Here is a 23,079-nt window from a genome sequence, read left to right as displayed (position 1 = left end):
ACCCTGACTTAGAGAAAACATTTCCTTCCTCTATCTTAACTAACCTGTGGCCCAAGTCTTCAGGAGTAGCAGCTTTGAGCAAGACAGATGGCACAGTGATGACAAGCCTGGCTCGTCGTGCTTATTTTCAATTGGAGAGACTGTGTGGGGCCAAGGGAAGTGGTCAGGTGAACACAAGAACAGGAAAGTAAGAGACTGTGGTGGTTTGCTATTGGTCTCTGGTGATTTTTCCCTATCTATTCCCAGGATCCCAGAAAATAACTCTTCCCTTTTGTATCTCCCCAGCACTTTGACCATTGGCTTACATATTGTTAGCACTCAGTAGATATTCATTGAATTAATAGTCAGAAATACCTTGTCTCCAGTCAGTCTTCACTCCAATGGCACCTATACCCATTCACAAGAAGACGTCTCCTAAAATAATATTTTCATCTTGCCATTCCCCAGCCCACCTCTCTTCTAGCAGCTCTTTTTCATGGCTTCCAGGATGTAGTCCAAATTCCTTACCTTGGCAGTTATGATCTTCTCCCCAGCTCCTTTTTTCTACCTCTACACACCAACTCATCTGTCCATGTAACACTTACTATTTTTCCAAGACCTAACTCCTGACCATTTGACTACTCAGGAAGGTCAGGTTTGATAGGTGGCCCAGATCACAGACAGCTTTGGAAGAGGCCTGATGTGATCAAAACGATGCTTATGATATGCAAAAAGGCCTGTGGGGGGGAGAGACTCGGAGGCTGGGAGGCCAATTAGGAGTCTATTTGAGGTGATAATTGTGTAGATTGAGGGTGCTGGCAGTGAGAACAGAAAGGAACAAACAAACTGGAGAGAGATTTGGAAGAAAGCATCTCTGGGAATTTGATAAATTAGAAATCTGAGGATGAAAAGAGGTAAAGAAATAGAAAGAAAAAGGAATTTTAGTGTCAGGACCAGTAGGTTGTGTTATCATTGACCAAAGTAGATCTTTGGGAAGAGAGAAGTACAATAAATAGGGTGAGAAAAAGTGAAGAGTGGCTAGAAATAAGATTAGGATCAGCCCTATGACATTTTAGGCTTTATGCACATAGGGCATGTGGCATTACAGATATTTCAAGATCAGGACTAGAAATTTTGATTGAATAAGAGTTGACAATATGACTCATTCATTCATTCACCGGAATATTTATTTGAGCAAGCCCTGTGTGCTGGGCACAGTTTTAGGCCCTTTGGGTGTAAGTGAACAAAACAAAGATTCTTGCTTTTGTAGAGCTTACATTCTGGCAAGGGAGACAGGCAATAAACAATGAACATAATAAATAAATTAGATAGTGTATTAAGGTGTTAAATGCTATGGGAAAAAAAACAAGGTAAGGTAGCTTCAGGTGACTGGAGGCTGTGGGGAGCAGAGATCAGGGTCATTGCAATATTAAAGCTGATTTCCGACACCTAGAGCTTCTTTCTCTGATCAGTGGTTTATTATTCATTTTTTACTAAGATAACAGAAGAAGTAATTATGGGGCACTGGCTACTGTATGATATTTTCAAAAGAGTCTTCTGAATGCCACATCTGGAGGCAATTAAAAAAAAAAGGAAACTTCTCGTGGTTCCCATTTCCTGAATTTGTAGCATCACAATGAAATTCAGATGACTTGAGGCTGATAATTTTCAGCAGTTTAAATGCCTTTTGCCTTTACTAGAAGGAAGAGCTTTGCTTATAAACAGCTGGGTCAATAGGAAATGTAGCCTCCTTCCTCACATGCTTCTCATAGGCTTCCAGGCAGAACACATAAGGTAGAAGGGCTACAGTGAAGACTGAAACTTAATCACCTAACTTTGGATTTTTGGTCCTTGTGATGATGTGGGGAAAAGGTCAATAAGTTAACTTCACTTTTTGTTGGAAGATAGTGGACTTTTTGTAAAGACTGAGGATTCAGGCATTTAACCAGTGAGACCTAATATGATAGCCTAAATGTATGTGCATTCTTCCCTTCTTAGTTATTAACGATCAAAGCCTGTGCTTGGGTCACATGCTAAACTGCCCTCAGTTTTCTGTGTTTCTTCAACATGATCTGGTGTGACAAAGATCCATTCTGATTTTCACGGCCTTCCTCTGCCAAGCTGCTTATTCAGGGTCCTCTGAGAAGGGGAGCTCTTCAAAAGAGGAGGAGGGAGAAAAGGGTTGGGTGATGTGGATTGGACAATGTCAGAGGCACAACTGGAACAGATAGGAGTGTGGTATGGGCTATAATTCTAGATTGGATTCAGCTCCATTAAAAATAGAGAAAACTAATTCCCTGATGTGGAAATGAGCTAAATGGGGAAGGAAAAGTTGTGTGTGTAAACTCTGGATTTTTTTCTGGGTTGCTTTTTCTAAGCCAGTGAAATCCCTCAGAAAGTACAAAGGGAACCCATTGTGGAGCAGAACCAGGTCTCCCTCCCTTGTGGTGACTGAAGCAGCTACAGCCACAACAGTTGCAAACTGGCAGTCAGATCCTGGCTTCCTGGAAAATTCCTAGGCAGAGCCCACTATCAGTCAGAGTATATTTGGATCTATGCGGTACATGTTCAGACGACAGAATGGCTTGGAGTTTGAGCAGCTTTTAATGTCAATCTTTCTGTGCTCAAGAGGTAGGCTCATATGCTCCCATCTTTGGAAAGGAACTATTTTCAGAGAAGATCCCTCAACAAAGTAAGATTCTTAGTGGAGATGGCATTTAAGGTCAGTTAGTGATTTCCAACCCTTTTCCCCTACCCAACTCAACAAACATTTATCAAACATCTAGTAGGTACTAAAAACCCTGTGAGGTGTTATGAACCACTGCAAGGAAGTAAGCCGAATGAACAGCAAAACAAAATGAAATCATTTTAGAGAACTTCTTAGGAATTCCTTTACCAGAAGCCACGAGAAAGGCTGAACCCCAAATAAGTGATAGCCCCTGCCATTCTTCACACACACACACACACACACACACACACACACACACACACACACACAGATGTGTTCAGGTAGAAATGCCCTCTCAGGTAAAAAATAGTCAGAGCTTTTCCCTCAGTGCCAGTTTGCCTTGCTTTGGCTACCCCACGGTGTTGTGCGATTGATGAAATGCTGATTAAGCTACTTTGTGTTCTACAATAGACCTGTGGGTCATTCTCTGTTACTTGTCAACTTCAAACAGACTGAACAGTCTGAGTTTGTTTTAACTCTACCTACCCCAAATGCCTTTTATCTTTATCAGACTTTACTCTTATCTCTTCAGAAATGGAAGTGTTTCCTTTTTTCCTATTTCCTTGTATTTTTTAAAAAGGCACAAAGGTACAAAAGATGTTTCTAAAAGTGGAGCAGACAGGAAAACCACTCAATTTTGGTTTGTTTCTAAATATCTACTTATAGAATTTTTCAGATTCAGTACTTTTGAGCTGTCACAGACAAGGGACTCAAAGTTCAATCTACCTGTCACAGGCGATTGAATTAAACAAGCATTTGTATTGGGTTTTGTTATGAGGGCTTTGGAGATGAAGTAGGAGTTGTCCCTGTCCTTGAGGAGTTTAAAATCTATTGAATAAGAAAGGCAATAATTATTAAGCCAAGAATTCACTCACAAGTTTCTGAAGTCACATTCTTTTCTTCAATGTGCAATGGCCAAATGGGCCATTGATTTTAATCTATGTAACAGAGTAAATTTAGTTATTCATGAAAAATGCCTCTGAAGCCCAAATGGAAGGAATCTAATCTAGACCACCAGGGATGCTTTAACTAATTTTCAAGCTAATTTGGTTTACCTGGTTCTTTTCTTAATAGTACTTTTCCTAATAGTACTTTGTTCCAGTACTATGACTTTGACCATTACACATTCATCCAGTCCTGTCACTCATCCTGGGGATAAAAGGTTGAATCAAGGTGGATCTGGCTCTCAAGGAGCACACTGTCAAGTCCAGTCGGGAGATAGGACACAAGAGAGAAAGTCATTGGTGCATAAGAACAATCTGAACCCAAGACCAGCAAATGCGCCCTTGTCCTGAGAGGCTCTGGGAAAGTCACTATACTGCTTTATACTTCAGAGTTTCTTTATCTCCTCACATCAGGATTTACTAGAAGGATTGTGGAAAAATGCCTTGCATTCTTTGAATGAAAGGTGAATTATAAGGTCCATAAATAGGTTTTGGACAAGTTCTAGAAAAAAAATTCTTGCCATTGAGAATAATAACAACATCTAGCAATTTCTGAGTGCTAGTTATATGGCTGGCACTAAGCTAACAATGGAAATAACTCTGTAAGTCTTTTATATTTGCCAGTCCTAAAATGATCAAAATAACCATTTCTATGTGGGGTGTGATTATAAACTTTCATAATTGTTTACCTGGATGATGGATTCAAAGAGATTCATTGTACCATTTCTTTACTTTTGTGTTTGAAAATTTTCCATAGTAAAAGACTAGGCATAAGGGTATGCTGATTAAACTTCATTGACCTAAATAATACCTCAGGTGAAATATGAAGAAGCCAGAAGGGAGTCAACATTTACCCAGCATCTACTGTGCGAAACCCTTCACATCCTCTAACTCTTAACTCTGTAAATTGTGAGCCTCATTTTATAAATGAGGCGACTCAGGCTGAGAAAGGTTAAGTAACTTTTCCAAGAATTGAGCCATGGCCACAGCTCATGTTCTTTCCAATAGAGCACGCTGCTCTACTGGTCCATAAGGTTTCCCAGGGCAGGCTTCCAGTCCTGTATCTTGGCCATCCCATTGCACTGAGCCTTCAAAAGTCTTTCAGACCTATGTATAGTTCAAAACCAAATAGAGTGTTTTAAAAGCAATATGCCATGTAGGCTTTATGAAAATGTTCAAAGCACTGTGATGGCTAATGGTAATTATTTTTAACTTTTTATTTTGAAATAGTTTCAAACTTATGGGACAGTTGCAAAAACCCAACAGAGACCGCAAGTACCCTCCACTCAGATACCCAGATCCAGGAACTTTGAACATTTTGCCATATTTTCCATATCATTCTATCTATTCATTATTCTGCCTGTCATCTACCTATTGATACTTTTTATTTGATAGGCATTTCCTTAAGTGTCCCTTCTCTCTATGTGTGTGTATGTACTTGTGTGTGTGGGTAAGGGGGAGGGTGTTGTGTACACATGGGTATGTAACACTTGGGATGTCTCTATAAGGTTAGGAATAAACCTGGTTTTACATAAGAGAAAAAAGGAGGTTGAGAAAGGTCAAAGTTGGCAAAAACCAGTGCACAGTGGACACTTGGCAGTAGTGGAATGTGGGGCAGCTGCGTTCAAATGGGGATCAGCTTGACTCCAAACCCTGTATCTTTCCACCATAGACCTCGAAGGTGAAGTGTTGGGTGTACAAAAGGACATGGCTTCTTTATCATTAGGCAAAACTCCCTCTACTGTTTAAATCAGTCTGCACAGACCAAACTGAACAGAAGCGAATTGTCTCATCTGTTGTCCAAATCATCCTCACTGACTTCAAAGAATCCCGGCGCAGGAGGGAGAAGACCCCCGGGTGCGAGGGAGATGGAAGGCTCCTAGCCTTCCTATCAATCCTGGGGGCTGGAGCCCCATACAGCCACAGACTGTCAGCCCAGCTGACTTCTCTTTGAATCTGAGGCTCTTCGCAGCCCCCACCCTTCCCCTTAGCCCAAACACACTCCGAGGTCCAATTTCTGTTTGAAGTGAATGTGCTATTCTTCACACTGCATGGCTGTGGAGGCGCAACTGGATTAGAGGAAGCCGGCTCCCGGTGCCTGGGGTGGGGATGGGGGCGGCCTAAGCCTCAGCCCTCAGTTGGAGCTGCTTTCAGTCTCTCCCTGGGTGATAATAGCATTTGGGGCTTTTCCGTGGGGGATCCTTAGGCCCCGGGGGAGGGAAGGGTCTTAATTAAGGTGACTCTGTGGCTCTTTCAGGCGATCACAGGTCATATCTCAGTGTGGGACCGCGTTCTGAGTTCTGGTTCAGTTTCTGCCTGGTCTCGGAGACCCTTGGTTCCTAAAATCAAATGAAATGAAAGAACTGGGCCAATTGTCTAGATCTTTAAAGCAAAAACATCTGCTTTCATGCCAATAATTGGGGGCTTTCTAGCAAAAACATTGTCTCATTCATTTCTACTAGTGTAGATTGTTTACGGTTCCACGGACTGAAGTGATGCTTTCTCTCTCTTTTCTGGGATTGTTCTTAGGAAAAGCTAATAGATAGATTTGTAAGATATTTAGTTATCTCAGATTTTATTTACATATACTAGTTACTACCCTCAATGAATGATATTTAGAAGAATGAATTGTTAGGTGACAGAGCACTTTTCTCACTTTAGATATTTCGAATGTAGCTTTAAGGAAAATATTTTTTTTAAAAAAAAGAGTAAAATGTAAGATCCCATTCCCTGCAAAAAAAAAAAAAGCAAGTTTGATAAAAGACAGTAAATTTTTGTGTGTATGATTTGAGTATGAGTTTTTGGGTATACTCATGTAATATATCTACTTTTTAAAATATCATTTTGCAAATTGTAGTTTCACAATTTGGAATTATATATATATGTACATATACATACATATATATGTGTGTGCAAAAAATTATTTAATTAGTGCCAATGTCTTTCCTAGACCATAAACTCCATAAAGGTAGGTGCTATGTATGGTTTGATCACCACTATATCCCTGGAGCTTAGCATAGTACTTGATATATATTAAGTGCTCAATAAAAATCTGTTGATTAAATGATTCCCCAAAGAGGTGCAATGTAATGATGCTGGTATATACTTGCTTTCTTTGATTTTTCTCTTACTGAATGTTTTTAATTTAGAGTTTGTTGTCTTAAGCAATTGCTAATGCTCATCTACCAAAAATATGTTTGAAAATGTTCTGTGGTTTATCAAATCATGTAGTCTATAAGATTGAGAATTTCAATTAATTGACCGATGGTTCCAATAGCAGAGTAAGGGTCACAAAATGGTCCTAATACAATGGTTTGAGACCATTTATCTCTGAAACACCTTTTAATTGTGCTTGGGGACACAGTAGTCTTAATTGTTTCATGGTGTGAGTACCAGAATATGTAGTTCTAGGGTATTTGCACACTCAGGGCATTGCACCTTCCATCTGTAAAGATGATCAGCAGAAATGGCAGAGCCAAGGGACTGAAATCCAAGCTTGGTGGAGACATTGGTGATTAAGAACATGGACAATGCAATTCATTCTTGGACAGATTAGAGTGTCTTTGGAACTCACAGTGTTCAGTATGAGGAAGCCTGAGTAGCTTGAAAATTCCCGACCATACTTCATGGTGATTCTTCAACAGGTACCTGGTGACCTGGAACCTCTTTAGCAAAACATAGCTAAAACCTTTCTTCCAAGGATCAGGATGCCTTGGTTGTGCACCAGTCAGTGAGGCTGGAAGGAGCTGTTTCATAGCCTTTTGAACAAGACCAGCATTGTCAAAAATTGGCTGTTTCTGCAGCCACTGCCTTCTTCCCCTCTGCCCTCAGAAGATTTTTAAAGTGTTCAGGGCTATAATGTTGCGCAGTTTTGCTACCAACTTTCCTTTTTCTTGATCTTTTGTTTCAATGTCTGCTTTCTTTCCTCTGTGTGCTCACTGAAGCCTGATTGTGGGGTCAGGTTATAATTAGTTTATACACGAAGTTTAATTCAAAGTGGCTCTTCTGGCATTAGACTCAAATGGGCTTTGATGTCTGGCTGATGCTTTGATCCTGGACCCTCAAATGGTGGTCATCACCCCAACTCAAAGGGTTGCTCTTTACTTTTTTCCCCCTCCTATTCCAAGACAGCTTTTCCCAATTACATCATCTGTGTTTGGCCATAAAAGCTGCAAGGCATCAATTTGTTGCTTTGCTGTATAGCAAAATGTGCAATAGATGGTCTTTACTTTGCTTGGCTGCAGTAGAATGTTCATTGCTGGATGAGGCATTTGTAGAATGCTCAGACTTTTGTGCTGGGAGTTGTTCTGCCCAAGGCAAGGTGTCAGTCAGACTGTGTGATCTGAGGGAATCAGGGACCCAGGAAATATCTTTAAGCAGAAGCTGTATAACCGCAACTGTAATATATTCAATCAAGACTCTTTTTCACACTAGCAACTTTGTCTTAATCTCTTGATCTTCTGGGCAACAGATCCACCCCATTTTTAGTACCACACTTTCTGAGTGTGGATTACCAGCTTTTCTGAAAAGACAGAGGCCTTCAGGGAAAGGGAAAGAACTGATTAGGGCTGAGCAATACTAGAAAGGAGATAATGAACTAGCATTAGTTGAGAAAGAAGCAATAGCTTTAAAAAGAAAGGAAAAGATAAATCAAAACAGTAGGGGAAGTGAGATCCGGTTGGAAGCAGAAGGGAGCAGTGGGTGATTGCTTTCCACTGACTTCCAAATACCTGCAACCAAAACAAGGAATTAAAGAGCAAGGAAGAGTCCAGGACCTAAACTAGAGAGGAGAAAATTTGGCGGTTGGGTTAAGAAGACAACAGGGGCAACCCAACCAGTCACATTTAGTCTGATTGTATTGGGAATTTTCCTGGAAAAACAATTACAGCAATGAACTCCTTGTTTCTAACTTTATTTGACAGCCTGAGTTTGTTTTAATTGGCATGTGAATGAACAGAATTATTTATTAATGCGTAATGGATACTTTGGAAGGCATAACCTTTTTTCCTATTGGTGACCATTTTATTGGCAGAACCATCTGAATACATTAGTTTTAATATTTAAACTTGCTGGGAACACTTTTTCATGGAGATGTACAAGCTGTTATGGCAAATGGTTTGCTGTGGACTAATGAACCAGCTCAAAGTGGCATTTGGTAGGGAGGGGGGTGGGTGGGGGGAGGTTTGGAGACATAACGGCTTGTCTGTCTCCTTTAACAAGATTTATTAGAAGTGTATAAAAACATGTTTAAGCTTTTTGAAAAAGCTCTTTAATATAGTTGTCGATCTGTGACATAACACAGGCCACAAGAGACTCCACCCAGCCAGCAGGAATCTAATTCAGAACTAGGAAGCGAGAAGATTGCTTAGAAACAAATAGGATGTAACAATGACAGAGGACATGGGTAAATGGCATTTGGCAGGCAGGACAAGTCATTATTCTTTAGTGTCTTACTAAAAACTAGGGAGGAAAATTAAGTTTCCTGTATTATCATGTATAGTGTTTGACACACCATTGGCATAAAGAAGAGGTGACCTGAATAGAATTGATTTTGCATGCTTATGAACACCTGAACATAATTTCATTTTTAGAGCTAATGTATAATCTTGCTAATTATGAATCAAGGTTGTAGTTATAGTTCCTTTTATGTCTGTGAGGGATGGCATTGGGAAGGAGAGTGGAGGGTGGCATGGTATTAAGTTAAAAAGCCTGTTAACCAATCTACATTTTCTTGATTCTCTCTAACAGTCATCAGTTGGATGCTTGCAAGGCATTGTGCTGAGTACTGGGATACTGAGAAGGTTTTTAAAAAGACCTCTTCAGGGAACTTGGAGAGAAGAGATACTTATACACACCTACATGCATGGATGTGTGTGGTGCACACATCCAGATAAGTAATCATACAAATAGCATATGGTAAGGGTCAGATAGATGTTCATGCAGTAACTGGAATTCATAGGAGAGAAGCTAATGAACTGATCTTGGAACCCACAGAGAGGGGAGGAGAGCTGGAGAATTCCAGGCAGGAGGAAGCAGCTCAGCAAAGGTGCACGAGTCTGAAATAAGAGGATGCACTGTGACTTCACATATGCTGTGGCTGAACTTCAGCAAATTTGTCATTTGATGGATTCAATTTCTGAGGCTCTTGGATGTATTGCCTCTTCAAATTATTATTAATTATATGGTCTCTTTCATAGACAAGCCAGCTGGTGGCATTTCCAGATCCATATCCGACTGAGATTTCCAGTCACCAGTGGCCCAAGCAGAGATGACCATACCGTCAGTGATACTCCAGCAGGAACGTTTTCATTTCAAGTTCCTCCAGGGGGAAGGGAGGGACCCAAACTGCCCAAACTCATATAACCTTACAATGTGCCAACCACGTTCTAAACGCACCTCCCTCCCCCCATATCTGTTATATACTGTGTATTATTATCATTCCTACAACAGGGGAGTTCTGTTAGTAGCTCCATTTTACTGATGGGGAAATGGAGGGACAGAGAGGTGAGGTAACTTGCCCGCATAAGTGGAACTGTAATTCAAATTCAGGCTGTCTGGTTTCAGAGAGCTCTTTTGAATGCAGATTAAATGCCAACTATAAAACCCGCGAAACAACAAAGCGGGAACGTGCCTACACACAAACCCTGAGGCTGTAAAAGTATTGATGCAATCGCTAGCGATCCAGCCAAGTCCTCCCGCCTCCTTTTAAATGCCTTCCGTAGTAAGATTATCGCCGCATGTACAGTTAACATTTTAAAAATAAAACCAACAACAATGTTAGGAATTAAACAGTTTCAGAGTAGCATTGCATTGCGCTTTGTATTGCTTGTCTTTATAAAGTGGAGTTCCATAATCCCACAAGAATTGTCTTTGAATGCACTCGTATTGCTTGGTAAGGCGAAAAGAAATGTAAAGCAGTTCAGGTGGATAGGAACAGTGGACATGCGGAGAAAGGGTTAAGATTTGGGGCTGAAACTTGGTCGGGTTTCAGAAAGTTCTCTGGGGAGCCAAAGCGCTGTGTCCTTCGCGGACCCTGCCCGCGAGTCCGACTGTAACAGGATGCTGGGGCTCGAGGCGGTCGCCCCTCGCGCTGGGCGATGGAAAGGAACCAATAAGGAGCGGCTGAAATATCGGGCGCAGTAAAGAAGAAAAGGGGGCGAGGAGGCCCGCGGGAAGAGAGGGGAGGAGAGAGGGAGGAGCGGGCAGGGCCGAGCGAGGAGGAGCGCCGAGCGGCTGGCTGGCGCGCCTGACGGAGAGCGGGGCGAGCCTCGGAGCCGGGGGCCGGCGCGGGGCGGCCGAGGCGCGAGGCGGGGGCTGCCGGGCCGCGCGTGACGTAGCGCCGCGCAGGGCGGTAGCGGCTGCCGGGCCCGCGGCGAGGGACGCGCGGCGGCTGCAGACGGCCGCGCCCGGAGCGGGAGCGCAGACGGCGCGCGGGTCCCGGGCGCTTCTCGCCGCTGGGGCTGGTTGCGGGGCGGAATGCGCCGGCGGCCGCAGCCCTAGCGCTCGCGCTCCTCCGCCCGGGCGGCGGGGCTCCGGTGACGGGCGCTCGCTGCGGCGTTGGGCCATGAAGCCGAGTCCCACCGGGACGGCGAGGGAGCTGGAGCCGCTAGCGCCGGCCCGGGGCGAGCAGCGCGCGGCGGAGCCCGAGGGGCGCTGGCGGGAGAAGGGCGAAGCGGACACCGAGCGGCAGCGCACTCGGGAGCGGCAGGAGGCCACGCTGGCCGGGCTAGCGGAGCTGGAGTACCTGCGCCAGCGCCAGGAGCTGCTGGTCCGGGGCGCCCTGCGCGGCGCGGGAGAAGCGGGGGCCGCTGCGCCCCGCGCCGGGGAGCTGCCGGGGGAGGCGGCGCAGCGCAGCCGCTTGGAGGAGAAGTTCTTGGAGGAGAACATCTTGCTGCTGCGGAAGCAATTGGTAAGTCGTGTCCCGGGGTGAGGCACGGCTGTTCCAGCGGCGGGACTAGGGGTCGGGGCAGGTGGCCTGGAGTGGGTGCGTGGTTGATTGCTTCTGGCTGGGGCAATTCATGTTGTTACCAGGACCCTCTCCCCCGGCCCGTCTCCCTGATCCCCATTCCTGCGTGTGTCCGGTGCGCGTGGGCTGCCGACGCCCACGCATTTCTGGTGTGTCGCTTTGTGTCTGGGCAGGTGAGGGGCTGGCGACCCCGCGCGGATTATGGGGAGGGAGTGGCGGCTTTCCCCTTCTCCTCTGTCTGCCTTGGGGATTCTTGGAGTCGCCTGGTTGTAACCTTCGATCTCCCTGGTTAGATGAATACCCGCCCTGACCTTGAAGCTTGCAAACCCTCACTTTAAACACCATTTCATTTGCAGGTCTTCTTAGTTCATCTCATCCCGCCCACGGGAGACAAAAGCCGAGGAAGGGGCTTGTGGCGTGGCTAACAGTCCAAAGCCCAGTAACACCCAAGCGTCTGTGGGGGAGCCGTGCCCCTCCCAGGGATCTCCCTAGCGTGTCAGCTTTCGTCCCGGCTGGTGCTTAACATCAAATAAAAGCTCTTTGTACAAGAGAGCTAAAACTAGATGCAAATGATGGAAATTTGGTTGGAGAATGCCCCTCTCTCCTCGTATTTTATACCTACTGCTAGCTGTGATTGGTGGTGGAGGTGGAAGAGCGAACCTGCTCTCAGGGGGCATTTATCATATTGGATTTCTGTCAGCGTCTCAGTCGTTCTAGGCAGTCTTCATTAACCTGGTAGAAAAAGAACTTTGGAGCTTAATGTATCGATGAACAGCTTTTGACCCCGCCTCAGAGTAATGGCGGCAGCTTTGTTTCAGTGACTTCAAAATTGTAGTTTTGCAAACAGCAAAAAATTTCTTACCTGACCATGTGATACTGTCTGAAACTGGATGCATGCTAGATAATGTCCCTTCTACAATCAAGTAGTGATGCTGTGTGATTATTTATGTGTTTTCTTAGGATATCTTTTTTCACATTTCTCTTTTGAGTACCAAAGTGCTTTCTTTCATCGGTTTGGCTCATTTTCCCCAAAGAAATTCTTTCTAGCAAGGAAACATATGGTTTGTGTCTTGGAGTTTTTTAAATCAAAGGACAGACAGGGAGAGTAGATATTCGTATGAATCTATTTTTTAAGGATGTACCTTCTGATTTGTGCAGTACCTCTGTTTTGGCAATTTAATGTGTTTCTTTGGTAGCAGATCAGATTGGTATGTAACATCAAATGGTTATGCCTGGGCATTCAGATTTTATGCATTGCCTTGGGTAAAGCATTGTTTTGTCTTCTCGAATCTCAAGATTGTGATTGGTGCATTCCTATTGTCCTCTGGAGGAAAGTAAGGCAGTCCAGTCAGTGTTTGTGGTACTATTTTCATTTGTAGACTTGGCATTTCTGATTTGAACCAGATGCCTTTTGCTTTTCCAGCAATAAGAAGCACTAGGTGGCGGTGTGAGTTAGCACAATAGATCTGTCACCTTTGGAAACCTGAGCTGAGTTCAAATCTACATGGGCCTTCCCTTGAGGGTTTTGGATTTTGCCAGATCACATTATACTTGGCACTGGCTATTAGTATTAGTTTCTCACTTTCAAAGGCCCTAAGACTGATTAAACCGCACAAAGCAACTAATAGAAAACAAAACTCTGCAGGCCAATGGCCAGAAAATCTCACCTAAGTAAGATTATAGCGTATTGTAGAAAATCTGTTACTCTGACTTCAAATTAAAGAGTCTATTATAAAGTATTGTTCGTTTGTTTTTTTAAACTGTCTGCACACCAGAGGATTTAAAATATCCCAATACATTTTCCTTGTCCTACCTATGAAAAAATCTGTTTGTATATATTGGTTGAAACTAAAAGCAAGTTTTGTTTTTATGAAGAAACTTTATATTGTGACAAAATGTGAGAAAAGTAGCATTAAACATAGGACATGTTCTTGATGGTTTTCTTTGTTTCAGATCATCCAGCAAAATTTTGTTTTAGGAAGATTTAATGAACTGAAGAGTAATTTAGTGAACTGATGGGTAATTTGAATACTTAGAGCTGATTTGCTGGTTCTTTGTCACCAAAGTGTGTTTTTCTTTCTCTGTTTCCTCCTAATCAGAATTGTTTGAGGAGAAGAGATGCTGGCTTATTGAACCAGTTGCAGGAACTCGACAAGCAGATAAGTGACCTGCGGTTGGATGTGGAAAAGACATCTGAAGAGCACCTGGAGACAGACAGCCGGCCTAGCTCTGGTGAGTGAGCACAAGGACAGAATTCTGCACTCACCTGGTATATACCTTGCCCTGCCCCAACCTTCCACCCATGGTTAACATTGTCAGACCTGCAAATGACAGTTTCCAGTGCAAAGAGGGGATAAAAAGGGCAGTCAACTGTTCATTTGTATGAGAGGGAAATAAAGCCAGACTACAAAATTTTTAATAATGATATTGATTTGTCTGGAGTTCCCTGAGTTTAAAATAAAAGCTTGTATTCAGATTTCTGGAAGAGCAGTCCTCCTTTGAAACTTGAGAAAGTTATAACTAGGCTAGAATATTAGTCACACTTCAACTTCCTGAGAACACTTCAAAAGTATTTTGATTTTTAAAAAACGATTTGGCTCCCCTCAAATAGATTTATTTTTTTAAAGTTATTTCTTCTGAAATGTTCATGATAAAGTTGAGACTTTGATAGATCTATATCTATTTCCTTGTATATCCTTAAAGGTAGGGGCAGAGAGAAAGATCAACTTTAGGGTGAGAGTAGCTTTGAAATGTAACCATAATTATAGGCTTTTTGCCTTTTCCTAAGGATTGTTTGGGATAAAGTCATAAAATTAGGACACTAAATCCAGGGAACCAAAATTAGCAAAAAAGTTTCCCTTTGTAGATGATTACCCCTTTTCCTTTTAATCACAAATGTGTATTATTGCTTGACATGATCTTAATTCCAAATGGTATTTTCATTTGTAGGGTTTTATGAGCTGAGTGATGGAGCTTCAGGATCCCTTTCTAATTCCTCTAACTCAGTCTTCAGTGAGTGTTTATCCAGTTGTCATTCTAGCACCTGCTTTTGTAGTCCCTTGGATGCAACCCTGACTATCTCAGATGGTTGCCTCAAATCTGCAGGTAAGAAATTTTAGAATTGATAGAAATTTTTAATTGGAATGGGTCAAAGGCCCTTAGAGTTTACCTAGCTCCATTCCCATTTACTGATGGAAAAACAAAGCCTTGGAGAATTTAATTGACTTGCTGTGCCTAGTGCTGTAGTTGAATCCAGAACCCAGAACCCAGACCACAATTTCTTTTCTTTTTTTTTTTTTAAGGTGGCAACTGACTTTATATAATAGTGGGTTAGCTTTAGAAATCCTTTCCCAATATTAAAGGTCTTGAACTCTGTTTCTGATTCTTTGCTGCATTTAACTTGTCTATGTTTTTTTGAAAACCACTTTTATTCCCTTTCTTTCTTTAATCATTTAAAGCTAAAGTTCACCATTAAGTTAAATATGTCTGTCCAAGAGCTACTGTTAAATATGTCTGTCCAGCCGGCCAAGGACTGCTTGGTATTTCAGGGAGAAGTGGCCTCTCCATGTTCTCTAGAATGCCTTTTAGCAGGTGGGTGAAATGGGGTACCACTAACCCATGTGCCATTGATCCCCTTTTTGGACTATCCTTGCAAGGATCTCTATGGAGAATTATGCTCTTGTTGTTTTAGAAAAGTTTTGCATTTCCACTTTATTCCCCACACTGTACTGGAGGATTTGCCTTTACTTAGTCCGTTGAATCCTCAAAAGCGGTCTTACAAGATGCAGGTGTTGTTGGCTCCATTTTATGTATCAGAAAAATGAGGTTCAACAAGATTAGTTGTTTAAGGCTATAGAGCTAGTGGGTAGCAGAAACAGGATTCAAGCTCTGACTTGTCAGGTCCATGTTTTTCTACCATGACTTGAGAAACTGTTGTGTTCAACCTCCTCATGTAATACAAGGAAGTATGGCTTATAAGCTGCAGAATGCAGCCTGTAAGTGACATAAGTTGAATAGCAGAGTTGGTGCTGAAATTCAGACTCCTTCCCCAGTTCTGCTTTATCGTGATTCCTTGGAAGAAGAGAAATTATATGGAGATTAGAGGAACTGTAGGTACTGATACAAGGCACTTCTCCTTGACTTGTCTGTGTTCTCCACTTGGGTTTAATACTTAATCTTTGAGTCCAGGCAACACAGACATAGATGAAACAGCTGAGAGTTGTTCATTGACTAGTGTCTTTGTATTTGCATCATGTGTTTTGTCAGCAGCAATCGACTGGGGAAGCACAGATTTGTGTTATCTGGAGTGTCTATCTGTGTCTCAAGTTCACTGGATAATTGCTTCCCCGCACTCTGCTGCTCTGGTTTCAGAGGGACACCTTATAAACCCATTAAAGGAAGTTGGGTACAGGTTTTCCTAGAAGTTAGAAGGACTTTAGGGAGATGCTCCCTCACTGCATAGTTGAGACAGTTTAGTTGGGCTTGGGGGCTGTGATATCTGTTTTGCTCTTTATAACTTTAAGTGGGAACTTTACATGGGAAAAGGAAGGAATGGTGAAGTGTAGGTAAATGTGGCTTTAAGTAAGGGATGGGGAAAGGTTAGCTGGAGAGGTTTCCCCTTCTTAGAACAGGCTACTTACTGGGAGTGGGATAGGGACATAGTAATTTTATTTTATAGTAATCTTTTCTTTACAAATGAATCATATCAACTCCAGGTCTAAACTATTTTTGCCCTGACACTAGGTTCATGGAGCTGTCTCTTTGAATTAAATAATTAACACTGTAGGGGAATTGAAAGCCCTTGATGTTTTCAAGTAAAGGAAGTCAGTAAGTCTGTATTTTAAAACATTATGTTCATAGCTATCAGAATACTAAAAAGTGGGTATATATAGATATTTGTTCTTTTATGGTGTTGTTATTATTGTAAGAGAATACCTCTTTATGGCAGAAATCTTTGATTTGTGGATAAATCCTAAACATGAGGATATTCTAGAGAACACAGTGGATTCTTTTTTTAAAAAAAGATTTATTTATTTATTTCTCTCCCCTTCTCTCCCCCGCTCCAGTTGTCTGTTCTCTGTATCTATTTGCTGCGTGTTCTTTGTCCGCTTCTGTTGTCAGCAGCACGGGAATCTGTGTTTCTTTTTGTTGCGTCATCTTATGTGTCAGCTCTCCTTGTGTGCAGTGCCATTCCTGGGCAGGCTACACTTTCTTTTGTGCTGAGCGGCTCTTCTTATGGGGCGCACTCCTTGCACGTGGGGCTCCCCTACGCGGGGGACACTCCTGCGTGGCACGCATCAGCACATCAGCACTGTGCTTGGGCCAGCTGCACATGGGTCAAGGAGACCCGGGGTTTGAACCACGGACTTCCCATGTGGTAGACAGATGCCCTAACCACTGGGCCAAGTCCTCTTCCCAACAGTGGATTCTTAATATTTGAAGGATTAAATGTAATTATAATGGAAGACAAATTAAGTAGTGATAAACTCAATTTTGATTTTCTTGCATTGAAGGTCATTAAAAGAATTTTTTTTTAAGATTTATTTTTTAATTTATTCCCCCCCACCCCCGTGCCATTGTCTGCTCTCTGTGTCCATTCATGTATGTTCTTCTGTGTCTGCTTGCATTGCTGTCAGCAGCACTGGGAATCTGTGTCTCTTTTTGTTGTGTCATCTTGCTGCGTCAGCTCTCCTTGTGTGTGGTGCCACTCCTGGGCAGACTGCGCTTTTTTCACATGAGGCAGCTCTCCTTACAGGGTGCACTCTTGCACATGAGGCTCCCCTACACGGGGCGGGGGCCCTGCGTGGCACGGCACTCCTTGAGCGCATCAGCACTGTGAGTGGGGCCAGCTCATCACACGGGTCAGGAGGTCCTGGGTTTGAACCCTGGACCTCCCATGTGGTAGGTGGACACTCTATCCATTGAGCCAAGTCTGTTTCTCAAATACGACCATTTTTTTTTTAAAGGTTTATTTATTTCTGCCCCCCCCACCCCGGTTGTCTGTTCTCTGTGTCTATTTGCTGCATCTTGTTTCTTTGTCCGCTTCTGTTGTCGTCAGCGGCACAGGAAGGGTGGGCGGCGCCATTCCTCAGCAGGCTGCTCCCTCCTTTGTGCTGGGCGGCTCTCCCTATGGGTGCCCTCCTTGCGCGTGGGGCTCCCCTACGCGGGGGACACCCCTGCGGGGCGCAGCACTCCTTGCGCATCAGCACCGCGCATGGGCCAGCTCCACACGGGTCAAGGAGGCCCGGGGCTTGAACCGCGCCGGACCTCCCATGTGGTAGACGGACGCCCTAACCACTGGGCCAAAGTCCGTTTCCCCCAATAGGAGCATTTTTAACACTCGTGTCATGCAGTCAAAATTCTCTCTCAAAAGATTTTATTATTCCCACCAAGAGTGTAGGAGAGTTCAAACAAATGACACTTTTATTGCTCCTTTTTATTCCTTATTGACCTGCCTAAAGAAATCTGGAGGGAGAGAAGACTATCATGTAGCCATGGAAATATTGTTTTTCCCCCTTCACCTAGTTGTATGATCTGTGTAAAATGGTAGAATAGCTAGTGGAGTATTTTTTATTCTTTGGCCTTTCTGTAGCTGTGGATTTGTCTTCATAAAACTGGCCAAAGAGTTAAGATGATGCTGAAAGTTCATTTCTTCCGAGTATATTTTTAAATGCTTTTCACATATCATAGGATGGTTGGAATGTAAAGAAGGCCACTGTGAAGATCAGGCCTCAGGGGCAGTTTGCCATTCCCTATCTACACTACAATTTAATCCCCTTGATGTCATTGCAGATGTGAACCCCAAGTACCAGTGTGATCTGGTGTCTAAAAACGGGAATGATGTGTATCGCTATCCCAGTCCGCTTCATGCTGTGGCTGTGCAGAGCCCAATGTTTCTTCTTTGTCTGACCGGCAACCCTCTGAGGGAAGAAGAGAGGCTTGGCAACCATGCCAATGACATTTGCACCAGATCTGAGCTAGACTCCATCAAAACAGAAAGCTCCTTACCATCTCCCAGCAGTTTGTGGTCTGCTTCCCATCCTTTATCCAGTAAGAAAATGGACGGCTACATTCTGAGCCTTGTCCAGAAAAAAACCCACCCTGTAAGGACCAACAAACCAAGAACCAGTGTGAACGCTGACCCCCCTAAAGGGCTTCTGAGGAATGGAAGCATTTGTGTCAGAGTGCCTGGTGGCGTGTCACAGGGCAGTGGAATGACCCTTAAGAATGCTAAACAGGCATGTGTGCCCTCTGGCGGAGTAACCTCTTTGGACAATGGGACATTCTCCCCACGGAAGCAGTGGTCAAAAGAATCAAAGGTAGAACAACTGGAAAGCAAGAGGTTGCCCCCACTGGAGGACTACTCGGCAGGCACTGCCATTGAACTTCAAAGTAAGCATCTGCTAAAAAATGTCAAACCAGCATCCCAAGAACATGCCCGGTGTCCCATTCCTGTGGCAGGGGAGTTACCTAAAGAAAGCAGTCAGAGCTCAGCTGCCTCTCCAAAAGAGAGCCCTGGGAGAGTCCCTGTCACTCTGCAAGACAACAAAATTGTTCAGCCACTGAAAAAGATGTCACAGAAAAATAGCCTGCAGGTTGTTCTTCCGGCAGCTCCTCCTCCTGCTTCTCCTTCGCTCCTATCTTCAGCCCTCCCTGTGGAAGAGAGGCCGGCCTTGGATCTCAAAAGCGAGGGCTCTTCTTCCCAGAGCCTAGAGGAAGGGCACCTGGTCAACGCTCAGTTCATCCCGGGGCAGCAGCAGTCCAGCGTCAGGCTTCACCGGGGCAACAAGAACGTGGGAATCCCCAAAACCTCAACCCTGAAACACAGAATGCAGGCCCTTCATGGGGTGGAAAACGGATTGCCCACTGTGAGGGAGAGAACCCGCGTAGTGGGCAAGAAGTGTCGGTTTCCTGATGATCTGGATACAAATAAGAAACTCAAGAAAGCCTCCTTCAAGGGGCGGAGGGGCGGGAGCGGCCAGCCGGAGGCGGGTCTTCCCAGCAGGCCCCTGGGTGGGGGTCACAGGGCTGGGAACAGGCCCCACGGCCACGGACGGGATGCGGTTGTGGCCAAACCTAAGCATAAGCGAACTGATTATCGGCGGTGGAAGTCGTCAGCCGAGATTTCCTATGAAGAAGCCCTGAGAAGAGCCCGGAGAAATCGCCGGGAAAACGTGGGTGTGTACGCAGCGCCAGTCCCTCTTCCGTACGCCAGTCCGTACGCCTATGTAGCTAGCGACTCCGAGTATTCCGCCGAGTGCGAGTCGCTGTTCCACTCCACCGTGGTGGACACCAGCGAGGATGAGCAGAGCAATTACACCACAAACTGCTTTGGGGACAGTGAGTCCAGCGTGAGCGAGGGGGAGTTTGTGGGGGAGAGCACAACCACCAGCGACTCTGAAGAAAGTGGGGGATTAATTTGGTCCCAATTTGTTCAAACTCTCCCTCTTCAAACGGTCACAGCCCCAGACCTTCACAACAACCCCACAAAAACCTTTGTTAAAATTAAGGCATCGCACAACCTCAAGAAGAAAATCCTCCGCTTTAGGTCCGGCTCTTTGAAACTGATGACGACGGTTTGAGTGACAGTCGCGTAGAAAGTCACAGGAAAAAGAAAGTGGTGTCTTGGTTTTTGTGTAGTACTTTTACGGGATTTTTATTTTTAAGATAAAATCAAGGTAAATTATGTTTCATCTTCATCCCATATGGACACTAGTGCCTTTCATGGAAGGTAAAGAAAGATTATGCTAGTTAGAAGTAAATATTGAGTTTTAATGGTAATGTCGAATGACTTTTGTGATAGCCAGTTTTTATTTTAAATTTCCTGAGCGGCTGTCAAGGTACAGGTTGTGGTATTTTCTGCAGGTTTTATTGATCTTTTTGATCTTAATGTCAGGTGGATGGAATTTTAGGATGTACTTTTGCCCCATGGTTCTTTAGGGCAGTGTTTCCACGAGGGTTTTCCTTTTGGGGGGTGGGGAGTATCACTTAAAATTGTGTGAAGTAGGTACTAGGAGCAGCCATTATTTTCTTATAATGTTTTAGATAGTCACCATTTCTCAGATGTTTGCCCATTCTTTTCTGTTTACACACGATTTGTAAAGCAGACCTTAAATCGAGAGAGATCCTGACTTGCATAGGGGCTGGTGATAAAAGGATTCGCTAAAACTTTTGTCACTCTTGGTGCCTTGGCCCTGGTTACTGAAGGGTCATTTATTCAACATTTGATGCCTTTTTTCACTTCCTTAATTTGCAGCAGATCCAACCATTCTTTCTTGGGAGGACTTGCCTTTGTATAAAACTTTGGTTCTTGGGTACAGAGAAATTCACTCCTAATGAAGTAACTCCTTTTTAATTCAACCTAAAATTGCTTGCTGAGCATTGTGCCAACTAAGCATTGGTCCCAGCGTTTTAGTGCAATCCAGTCCAGATTGGACCACTGACCCAGTATTGGAAGGGTTTTTTGTTTTTTAAAAATGTTTTGATAAACAGTATTGTATAAAATTGCTTTTTAAAAAACAATATATGCATGTTTTGTGCATGAGTAGTATTTGTTTTGATATTCCTGTTAAATTTCTGTATGATATAAGCAGTATGTGATTTTATATATCATTGTGTAAATTTAATATAACACATTATATACTGTAATAAACAATTTGTTTTACTGCTGTTAAGTTTGTTATTTGGGTATAAAATCAGATGTTTAAACCTTTAAATTTTGTGCTTTAAATTTTGTGCTGATTATTGGTGTTATCTGTGAAATTTGTATTAGATCTAGTCTAGCTTTAGAATATTATTTACAATAATTGAGGCAGGCTTTAGGAGTATTATTGGGAAATGTGGGTAAACAACTGTGAAAAAGTGAACCACTTCTTTAAAATATAAGTAAAATTGATAGGTGTCTTCAAGAAAACATTTCTGAGAAGAATCCCTCCAACCTTTTATTATTAAAAAAATTTCAAATATATAGGAAAGTTGAAAGGATAGTACAATAAACTTTGTATACCCACTACCTAGATTCAACAGTTACTAACATTTTGCTCTATTTGTTTTAACTCTCTGTATGTATGCATTAGATTAAACTATTTTGCTGGTTTTGTAGGTCAGAAGACATTCAGATACTGGCAGGTCTCCCTCCACTCCCACATATAATCCTGTACCATTTTAAAGTAAATTATAGGCATCATGAAATTTCATCCTTAAAAACCTAAGAATACATCTTATAAGAACAAGGAAATATTGTATACCCAATTCAGATAATACTTAGGAAAATTAACAATTCAAAATATCAAATACTTAATCTAAATTCAGGTTTTCTGGTTTGTTCCAAGAATTAAAAAATAGCAGGATTCAGTCAAGTGTTGTGCATTGCCGTTGGTTATTAGATTGCTTTAAAAGTTTTTTTCAGTTTATATCAGTCTCCCTACTTAAAAAAAAAATGACATTGACTTTTTGAAGAATTCAAGACAATTGCCTTGTAAAGGACCCGTATTCTGTATTTTGTTGTTTCCTTATGTTGTCCTTCAACATAGTCTAGTCTCTCTATTTCCTGTGTACACATTCTTGGCAAGGTTTCAGTGGTGATGTATACTTTGTGTTGCTTCACATAAAGAACCATATAATTATCAGGTTGCCCCACCATTACTGAATTTGAATGATCACTTGGTTAAGATATGAAGTTTTTTGTTTTTTTTTTCTTTTGTAGATGGTTAGTATTTGTGGGTATATGTGGGTAATTCTTTGGTAGTGTGTGGATTCCTTAACAACCTTTCCCTTAATAGCTTTAGCATGCATTCCTGATCTTTGAATTGGTTACTGCTTTGGGGGTGCAAAAAGGTAGTTTTTGAAATATTTTCTCTCCTTTTATTTTTCAGACATTCTTCTACAAAAATAGAACTTTCCTAATTTTTTCCCCTTTCTGTCTTTGGAATATCACTATGCATTCATAAATTTTTATTTATTTGGTATGTTATAATCACCTGCAGTCATTGTCCTATTTCATGTTCAGCTTCCCTCAGATATGACCAGTAGAATCTACTTTGTTTAAAGCAAACAATAGAATCAGCTCAGTCTTATAATTCGGATATTTATTCTGAAATATCTTCAATTAAAATGAAATTTCAAAGACTAATTCAGATACTTACTTTTTTAAAGATTTATTTTTTATTCCCCTCCCCCCCCCCCAGAGTTGTCTGCTTTCTGTGTCCATTTGCTGCGTGCTCCTCTGTGACCGCTTCTATCCTTATCAGCAGCACCGGGAATCTGTGTTTCTTTTTGTTGCGTAATTTTGCTGTGTCAGCTCTCCATGTGTGCCGCACCATTCGTGGGCAGGCTGCACTTCCTTTTGTGCTGGGTCGTTCTCCTTAACGGGGCACACTCCTTGCATGTGGGGCTCCCCTACACTGGGGGGGGGGGGACACCTCTGTGTGGCACGGCACTCCTTGTGCACATCAGCACTGCAC

General features: G+C 42.9%; 1 protein-coding gene across 1 annotated transcript; it reads left to right on the top strand.

Annotated features, from left to right (window-relative positions):
• Positions 1-11,070: 11,070 nt before the first annotated feature.
• On the top strand, positions 11,071-21,333 carry DACT1 (dishevelled binding antagonist of beta catenin 1). Its single transcript, XM_004452467.4, has 4 exons — positions 11,071-11,560; positions 13,717-13,849; positions 14,567-14,722; positions 18,410-21,333. Exons 1-4 carry the CDS (start codon positions 11,216-11,218, stop codon positions 20,197-20,199), a joined length of 2,424 nt encoding a protein of 807 aa, XP_004452524.2. The 5' UTR covers positions 11,071-11,215; the 3' UTR covers positions 20,200-21,333.
• Positions 21,334-23,079: the final 1,746 nt, after the last annotated feature.

Source organism: Dasypus novemcinctus, chromosome 3 (genome assembly GCF_030445035.2).
Source record: "Dasypus novemcinctus isolate mDasNov1 chromosome 3, mDasNov1.1.hap2, whole genome shotgun sequence".
Lineage (NCBI taxonomy): Eukaryota > Metazoa > Chordata > Mammalia > Cingulata > Dasypodidae > Dasypus > Dasypus novemcinctus.
The sequence above is the reverse complement of the archived record's forward strand: the minus strand, read 5'-3'. Positions and strand labels throughout refer to the sequence as shown.